The 9,556-nt window shown below is 51.7% G+C and overlaps 1 protein-coding gene across 4 annotated transcripts in view; it reads right to left on the bottom strand.

Moving 5' to 3' along the window:
- Nucleotides 1–6,172: 6,172 nt before the first annotated feature.
- ARHGAP22 (Rho GTPase activating protein 22) overlaps nucleotides 6,173–9,556 on the bottom strand; it is a 136,542-nt gene continuing 133,158 nt past the window's right edge. For all 4 annotated transcript variants that reach the window (XM_026481525.4, XM_026481527.4, XM_026481526.4 and 1 more), the window contains one exon: nucleotides 6,173–6,721. In XM_026481525.4, the coding sequence (XP_026337310.1) occupies nucleotides 6,493–6,721 (229 nt within the window). In that variant the 3' untranslated portion in view covers nucleotides 6,173–6,492. The remainder of the gene's footprint in view (nucleotides 6,722–9,556) is intronic.

Here is a 9,556-nt window from a genome sequence, read left to right as displayed (position 1 = left end):
TTGCTGACTTTAACCTGGGAAAGAATAGAAATGGTTTAATGTAGAGAAATGTCGAAGAGCAAAAGGAGGTATTTTGTACGGTCTCTCCCCTGAGAACTCTTGTATGCTCTGACCTTCGAGTCATTTTTTTCCATTGCAAGTAGTCCCCGTCTTTGTGTGGTTGGTAAGAATGATTCCTCATTTGAGAGAAATGCCTCAAAATCAATACTGATTTTTTTTTTTTTTTTTTTGGAATTGGAACAGTTGAGCATTTTGCTTTGGTTCTGTTTCATGTCACGTTCCTGCCGTTCACGCCATTCCAGCTGACCCTCCTCCATGGCGTGTACTTTACATCTCTGTGCACACGCACTGGTTTACTTACTCCTGCCTTTGCCTATTTTAAATCCTCATTGCTTAAGACTCAGATAAATCTCTGATGAACCTTCCCTGCCATGACTTTTTCTTTCACATACCCGGTGCGTGCTTGCTTATTCATTTGTTCACTCCCCACTGTTTTTCCACAGGATGTAAGACAGCAACGTACTGTGGGCCTTTAAACGTTCTGTGAGGGGACCCTGTGTGCTCGTCTTCTAGATCCTTCAGCCTGGAAGCCCTTGGATGGAAGAACCTGTCTTAACTCCTAGATAATGCCTGGGAGGTAGGCATTCAATCAATGTCGGGCTGGATAAGCTAATAACTGGGACCTATCATCTATGCTATTTCTGTCCTCTGCGATGCAATATCCATGGCCCTCAAAATGTGTCATAAGGAAACTGTATCCAGCACTCTGAAATTACGGTCGTAATGTGAGCGTGGGCTCTAATGCCAGATACCTAAAGTAGAATCCTGGCTTCACAGTAGTTGCCTCACCTACAGCAAGTTGCCTAAACTCTGTGAGGCTCTTGTTTTCTCAGAAGAGGTTAGAGGGAGAAGGTGACTCTCCTACAGAATTAGAACCGTGAGGGACATGGTTTTCTTACAAGCTTCCCCAGATGATTCTGATGTGCACCCTCACCATCTCTTGTCAGCTGCCTTAGAAACCTCAGTAAATACCCAACTCTCCACCAAGAGTAGTGACAGATGGGGTGCAGGACACATCAAGAATGAGACATGCCAAGCCCCAAGCGGTTACTGTGGAAGAAGGGAACCTGGAAGACACCCGGAGACCGCTAAGGGAAGACAGAGGTGTGGAAGTGGAGGAGGGCAGATGGTGCAGCCCAAGCAGCGATCGCGCCTCTACCCTTCCTCAAACTCAACCCTAGTACCGATGCGAGGTGGCTCTGTTGAATTAGTAACAAGACTCATCAAGGGCTTACTCTAGGCCGGGCACTAAGTGCTGTGTGTGAGCTCGCAGAGTTTTTACGACTTTATTTGGTAGGAACCGTTCTTCTCCCCTCTTGCGATCAAACAGGCACAGACATGCTGAGTAACGTGCTCGGGGCTACCCGACCGGCCTGTGGTGAGCCAGGATCTGAATCTGGGCCGCCTGGCTCCAGTCTTCAGTTTGCAGCCGCTCTGCTCTACAGGGATTACAAAGTGAGGACCGAGAAGTCCCGTGTGAATGAAGGCTTTCGTGTTCAGTAAGTTGCGGGGCCGCTGCTCAAAGGTGAGTGTGTTCATCGTTCTTCAGGGTGGCGCGGAAACTTCACGCATTTCCACGCACCGGTCTGCAGCCATATCTGTGTCCTCTGTCTTCCCCGGTCTTGTCTCGGAAGCCAGGCCTTCCACTTTCTTGCATCTTTCTTTGGACTTCTCATTATTGCCCGCGTTTCTTCATCATAGTCTTTCCCTCTCTACTGAATCATCCTTAGGAGCAAACATGCTCTAATAATTCCCATCTCTAAAAGGCTCTGTCTCACCCCCTTTCACTCTGCTCCCCTATTTTTCTGCTCCTGTTCACATCGGGACTTCTGTAAAAGTTAATCTGGGCACGGTGCCTTCCCTTCACCCGTCATTCAGTCTTCAGACCATTCCTGTCTGGTTTCTGGCCTGTCACTCTACTACACGTGGCCTGGACCACACTTCTGGACTAGTTTCCCTGCAGCTACTCCCTGTCGCCCCCACCAAATTTATCCACTCTCCACCAATGGCCAAAAGAGCCTTGTTGGAATACAAGCCAATTCATGTCCATTGATTTAAAGCCTTCAAATGCTTTTCTACATCCCTTAAAATAAAATAACTCTACCTTAGGTGACAAGGCCCTACAGTGTCTGGCCTTGCCTGGCTCCTGCCCTGTCACCCACACGCTGACAGCGGTGCCAGCATTCATCAAACTTCTGCAGCTCTTTTTCTTCTGCCTGCAGCTCTCTGCTTGCGCGGCTGGCCTGTCTGTCCTTGAGTCTCAGTTCAAATTCACCTTCTCAGAGAGGACTTCCGGACCAAATTGTCTAAAATGCGCCCCGGGGATCACCTTTTTCAGAGCACTTACTAAAATCTGAATGTACCTTGTTCATGTGTACTTCTGTTAAAAAACACAATTCAACTGAGTAAATTTAGATCTTAATGGCTTCATTCAATGATTCATAAATATTTGGCAGTATCCAACCTAACAGATAGAAAGGATCTCGGAGGAGCTGTACAAAATGAAAAACTTACAGGCAGAAGGGAGCAGGAAATTATACTAGACAAAAAAGCAGGTTGGTTATTGTAAGGTTGCTTTCTTGCAGGGGATGGTTGGGGTCTATCCGGCAGATGACCTACCTAGTACGGACCAGATGATTACTGATGGACTGGTTTAAGATTGCGTTTCTGGGAGAGTCCAAACTGTAAGTCTTTGTTCCGTGATATGTGACTGAGTATAAGTGACCCCATATGGGACCTGTTGTCTTCTTTGTAATACTTCCTTATGGTCGATCTTACCCCACTAGAACGTAAGTTCTATGAAAGCCATGACCTAGGTCTTGTTCCTTCTATCCCCACAATAATGAAAGGCCTTGTGGATTTCTATAGTGGATATAATATGCAGCATAAAGGCTAAGAGCATATCCCACCCCACCCCACCCCCTTGACGAGATCCTTGCCACCTTCTCTAGCCCTCCATCCTCCCTGCCCCTCTTCTTTCTCTGGCTCTGTCCCTCTCACGCACTCACCCTTTAGCTCTGGTTACGTACATCAGCATACAGAACAGTTGAGGTGTCACATCTGTCGGGGAGCCCTCTCTGACCTCTGCCTTCTGTCTGATTTAGAGGTCTCTTATAGCACTCATTTTGCATCCTGTGAACAGACCTCATTAAAACATGATAAGGGTAACATTTTAAAACTATCAAGCCAGCATCTTTTCAGTTTGATGAGTAATTAAGAATACAGGCTCTTAATACTCCCTGGGATGGAAGCCTGCCTCCTTCACTGTATGGCTGTGGTCCAGATCCTTAACTTCCAAAGTACTCAGCTCTAAAGTGCAGAAAATAACGTCGCCTAATCACACGCGAGGCGCTTAGACCTGCTGGCGCAGCAATGACTCTCTGAGGTTATCCTCGTTTTTAGACACGAGGCAACAGAGACCCACAGAGCTTAACTTCCCCAGGGTCTTCCAGCTGCGCAGAACCGGCCCAAGCTCTTTGCTCTATGCCAAAAAGCTTTCTATGGCTGTATCTCTCCTTCCTCACCAACCACCACGTAATTTTGGCACCTCATAGGTCCACCTGTCACGGGGCTTGGTGGAGCATGGAAGTAGTAGCAATGGGCTTGGTAGGAAGGGGCAGCGATTTCTGGCCAAGGTGGGGCTTCTTGTGGAGACAAGGGTATAAGAGCGCAGCAGCACTCTCATACCTACTTAGCTGTGGGTTCAGGTAAGTGAGAAACTGTCCCTTTGTGACAGAACCACATAGGATATTGGAAGAACTCTCCAGGGGGCTGGGACCCTGCATCAAAAGAGGGGGAGTCCGAGAAATGTTGTTACTGTTACTGACTCCATTTACTGCCCACAGGCCTAGGAACATGGATACGTGGGCTCCACTCCGAAGCCCTTTTACAGTGTGGCGTATATGGCGGTCCTGCCTGGTCCATTATTCAACAGCCAGGTAAAACAGGAATCTCTCTCTCTCTCGCACACACACACATACCCTAAAAACTGTACTCTTAAAAAAAAAAAGGATATTTGTCAGTTTTTATTAAGCCACTTCCTTTTTTGTTTTTTAGTATATGAGTCTTATCATTTCCAATTTTTGCTTTAAAGTCAGACACAAATTTTAAAACACTTTTGAAGTAATCGGAGAGCAGAATCGTAGATTTTCGCCAGTTTTCCACTGTTGCACGGTTGATTTATCCACAATTTGACAATTTTTTTAGCAGCTTACCTTTGCTCTTTCCAAAAGCACTCCAAAAAAGCAAGGGTCTTCAAAACATTAATTTTTTATGTTTTCATAGTCATAATTCATTGGTTTACTTAATATGAAATGATGTCATTACACTAATAGGTACAACCCGAATCCACAGTTTGAGACTAGGTTGTTGAACTGTAACTCAGTTGGGGAGAACCTGAGTGGATAGGGACAGGGTGCTAGGCCAAAGCCCGTCGGCCCTGGTCCTGAGCGTGCTTTATAGGCAGAAGTCCGTATGTTTTGCAGATAGAATGGAAGGTACTGGTTAATTGGAAACTGGGGACAGAACGTCTACTGAGTATTGCTGATTTTCAGAAAAAAATTGCATTTGCAGATCCTAATTTTGCCAGCAGGTGGCAGATGGGGTTCATGAGCTGGTTTTGGCCAGGACTTGTCTGGAAGCTGAGCCTTTGCCAATATGAATGGCTAGGAAAAGACAACCTTCCTTTTCATCATGTGAAACCCCTTTTGTCTTTCCTGCTCCTTTGATAGCCTGGTGGCATCTTCTTTCCAAGTCAAAGTTGGCAGAATTCCAGGACTGTGGTAAGGGAGCCCAGGACCATAAGAATACACTGGTGTTCCCACCTATCTTCTCCTAGCCTCAGTTTCTCCTCTGAGCCTAGAGCCAATTCCTATCTTGTTGAGGAATCAGTCACTTCACTTTCTTTTCTTTCTCCTTGAATAGAGGGAAGAGCAATATTTTACCTTCTGGGGAAGCTGATCACCAGGTCATCTGCTATAGATTGCCTGCGTAGATCCAGGCGTTGCTCTCCACTGACCCCCCCCCCCCCAAAGAGTTCAAAGGGACTCTTGACTGCTGATGCTGCTGGGTACCCTTGGCAGGCAGCTGGCTTCCTGGTTAGACTATGGGTGGCCCAGCAGAAGGCCTGGTCAGCCTGCCTCACCATTGTGGGAGTTACCAGCCAACTGGGGCCTGTGGGCTTCTACCTCATGGTATGACGCCAGCTCTTCTTGGGAGCACCAAGACCCTGGCATTTAAAGCGTCAGTGCAGTAGTTTATACCTGACTCTAGGTAGGTGGGTGGTTGGGCCTGAGGGACTTTTCCAGAGATAGTGATCAGAAATTGGGGCACTTTGGTGCTCGGGATAGCAAGAGGTGATACGTAAGGACACCGTGAGCAGGAGCAAGTGAAGGGATGCCAGTCCTCTCCAGTCACAGGCCACTCTTTTGTGTCTCCCTAAGTCCCAACCCTAGGAGCCCTGGCCCAGGTCTGCCCTGTGTGGTGGTGGCTAGGTAAACACCCTCATGAAAGCTCTGCCCTGATGGGGCCTTGAAGTCTGAGGATGAGCTGCAGAAGAAGGTAAAATGGGCAGAGAAGGGAGAGGGACTAGCACGAGCTCAGGGGGAGTCTGCAGGGAAGCAGGGCACCCAGTCCGAGGGGCACCTGGAGGACCGAGAATGGGCCCTTCCCATCACCGTGGCTCTCTTTTCCTTCAAACACATGCCCCCGCACACACCCGGGTGTAGAAGTGAGGTGTAGAGGGCCCATGCTGAGCTCTGACTCAGAGGCTCTGGCCCTGGAGCAGATCTGGAGCCAAGCAAAGGCAAGCAGGTTATGGTGGAAGGCTTGAGAGGAATTCCAGGCCAGATGCCAGCTGCGGAGATCCAGCTGGCTCAGAGGGGGAAGGAAGGACTGAGGAAAATCGTCTTGCCTTGGGCACAGGGAACATGGAGAAAATCATGAATCTGTATAAATCTAGCTTCAGTGCCTGTGACGACGCTGGGTTTCTCAGGGAGGTTCACAACCCACTTCTGAAGCCCAGGCCATTCCACCCGGGAGACTTCCAACCCTGCCAACAACTTGGTAACCCCCATTCTACATGACCATGAAGAAGGAGTCAGGCATGCAGACATCATGCTATGGCAGCAAATTTAATAAAGAATGCAAAAAAGTAGCCCAGTGGGCTACTCAGATCCCAGGTGCCATCTGTTTTGGTGGTCACGGGACTGCCCCCTCTGACACCTGCCAGGACCTGCATGGTCGGAGGAGCATCCAGATCCCACGTGGGGCTTGGGCTCCCCACAGTCCCCCCTGGGGGTGTCAGGACTCCTCCCTCCAGCTGGCTGCAGAGCTCCCGGCGCCGCTGAAGCCCTGCAGCTGCTCACGAGGCCGGCGGCCAGCTCTGCTCAGAGGCGGCGAGCACCACTGCAGACGGGAGCTCTTTCCACTCCTTCACTTTGGGGCTTTGTCACCTCTTGTCCCTACAGTCAGGCTTCCCAAGGTTGAAAAAAACTCCTCCATTTCCTTCTGCAGCAGCTGGTTCCTCTTCTCCGCATCTTCCCGTGCCCGCTCTGAGTTCCTCAGCTTTATTTCCAGCATTGTGTACTTTTTCTTTTCCTGGTCCAGTTCTTCTTCTAGCCGTGACATTCGTTTCCTCAGGTTGGCACTACTTTCTTCGAGTCTTTAAAATCAAGAAGAAAGACAGTGTTTTAGCCTTTGGCTGGCTGGGTTTGGCAAACGTGTGCCTGCGTGCACTCCTTCCGAAGGAGCTGGTCAGGCGGCCCACGGAGGGGAAGGGCGCGTGCAGGCTCAGACCTGGCTCTGGGACAGGCCCCACAGGCCTCATCAGCTCCTCGCAAGGCCTGGGCCCTCACCCCCAGGAGACCTCCCCTCGGCCTGTGATCCAGAAGTGCAAGCAGGAGCATTTAGCCCTTTGGCACTCGAGGCTGGGAGCCTCCCTGAGTCCTCACTAAAATATAAAGTCCACTTGCCCTCCAGCCCAGCCAACTGTCTGCTGAGGAATGGACTGCCAGCTGGCAGAAAGCAGGACTGGTCCCCAAATGGAGAGGGAAGTAGGAAACTGTCCCCTCGCCTTTGCTTGTCTGTGAGGCCCCTTGTACTCTGGCTTCCCTCTGGCTGCCTCACCTCCCACGGCCCCCCAGACCCCAGCCAGACACTGTGATGCAGGGGAAACCCCATTCGGGTTGTCCCCGCCACTACTCCTTGTCCTTCATGCCCCAGCTCAAGTGTCTCACCCTCAGTGACACTTCTCTGGATCCTCCCCAGGAGGCCACATTAGTGTTCCTTAGGCCACCACAGACCTGCTTCTCTGCAGGCTGACACCACACTACAAAGGCCGGCACATCCGTCTCTTTGACCAGACGACCAACTCCTGTAGGGCCTTTGGGGCATGCTGAGCCCAGCCCCCGGGAACCAACACTGGAGTCTGAGCCCCAGCCTGGCTCTTTACGAAGCAACACAAACTTCTCTGAGTCCTGGTGTCTTTTCTGAAAAAATGCAGGGCCAGTCCTTCCCCCAAGAGCTACAGCTACGATGGGCCAAGACCACCACGCTCAGTGCGCAGCACCACGCCTGCTACGTGGGGTAACCTGTACTGGAGTAAGCCTCCACTCCCCACCGCGTCCAGGGGGAGGCCCAGGCCTCCACCCTCAGTCACTGAACACAGCATGAAGAAGGCAAGAAAGCTGCCTGCGCCCCAGCCCTCCATTTGGGGAGCATGGGACACGATGTGAGACAGAGGAACCCCCAAGGTGGGTGGCAGAAGGACCCCCCCCAGACGCCTCACTGCTGCTTCTCTGGCTCCACCCCCTCTTTGCTCGTTCTTCCTCTCTGCCCTGGTGTTCTCAAGCTCGGGCCTGGGCCTCCTGTCTTGTCTCTATGTGGTTCTTTGTGTGACCTCATCCGGTCTCCAGAGCCAAAGCCTCATCTCCATGCTGACGGCCCTCCACCTCTATCTCCCTCAACTCCACTCAGAAACTTCATAAGCATTGCACCCTAACAGCCTGCAGGTGGCTCCTGACCCTTCCTCTCCAAACCACTTCTGCAGTCCTGCTGTCCCACTCAGTGAACACCTTCTTCCACTTACCCCACCAAAACAAAAAGGGTTGTGCCCTAAGTCCGTTTTCTTTCACCCCGCATCTGACCAATTAGCAAAACCCCCCAAATGTGTTCGGAATCTGGCTCTTCTATCTCAACTGCTGCCCCTTAGGTCCATGCTACCGTATGTCTAGCCTGGAGCCCCACACTCTGCCCTCCACCCCCTTTCTCACACTCCCCTCGTCCCCACACTAACTCCACCTGCCTCTTCCGCCACAGCCCCTGGGCTTCTGCACCTAGCCTTCCCTCTGTCCCAGCACGGCCTGCCACCCCTCTCCCCACCGCACCATGCTCCCCTTCGCTTCACCCTGCTTTGTTCTCCTCCTTTATCTAACCTTCCAACATACCATAGATTTTTAAAAGCTGTCTTGTTTACGGTCTCTCTCCGCCTCCAACCCCCAAACACCACCAAATAAGAATGAGGGCAGAGGTCGTGATCAGTTTTGGCCTTGGCTGTGCCCAGCATCTCGTACAGTGTCTGCACATCATAGACACTCACTGAATTCTCTTTTGGGAATACAGGGATGGGCACAGGGGAGGGGTTCTGAGTCCTGGGAGGCAGGGTGGAAAGCTGGTTTCCCCCAGCCGCCAGACCAGACCCAGCGCTGAGTGACTCCTGTGTGCCGATGTAGTCCCGGAATACCTGCTGTAGGGGGCTCCATTCTTTCTTGTGCTCGGACCCTACAGATCAGGGTGGGGTCGGATTTATAGGTCAGAACACTGGGGCCAGGGGCTAAGAAGCCTGAGACGCTGGTAGAAGCACCGCACATGGGCCAGTGCAGGCTCTGCTGGTGACCTTGCTTGGAGAACCTGGTGCCTCAGAGCTGGAAAACACCCTCTTCCCAGGGAGGCTGGAGGGATCCAACTAGGACCATCTGTGAGCAGACCTGGAAGGCTCAGAATATGGCTCAAGGCCTCCTTCTGTGACCAGGGAAGGCAGGAGGCCAGGGCTCAGCACAGCCAGCTCCCTCCCCATAGGGAACTGGATTACAATCCTGGAAGGAGTCCTCATTCCGTAGCAGGCCCAACCATGGTCAGCCAGCCGGGTTGGCCTAGGGCCTGCATGGCATGTGGGCACTTCCTTGGGTCTATGCATACCTCAGGGGGCCCGGCTCCTCCCCGAGGGCCACACAGGGACCCCCATGCTGAGCCCCTCCATTAAAGGTGCTCTGAGCAGCTCAGGCTGCGGTTCAGAGTCACTCCCTCATCAGCAGGCCTTTACAGAGCTCTGACCGCACCTCAGGCCCTGCAGCTCCTGAGCCTTTCCAGACAGGACCCCACCCCTCCATTCCCAGCCCTGTCCTGGGGCACTCTCTCAGAAAAGTGGCTTCCAGGAGCTGGCTGCTCTGAGCCGTGGCCTCAGAGAGGCTTTCTTTCAGAGCCAGAGGCCATGACCAGA

The sequence above is a fragment of the Ursus arctos genome, unplaced genomic scaffold (assembly GCF_023065955.2).
Source record: "Ursus arctos isolate Adak ecotype North America unplaced genomic scaffold, UrsArc2.0 scaffold_7, whole genome shotgun sequence".
In the NCBI taxonomy this organism is placed as follows: Eukaryota; Metazoa; Chordata; class Mammalia; order Carnivora; family Ursidae; genus Ursus; species Ursus arctos.
The sequence above is the reverse complement of the archived record's forward strand: the minus strand, read 5'-3'. Positions and strand labels throughout refer to the sequence as shown.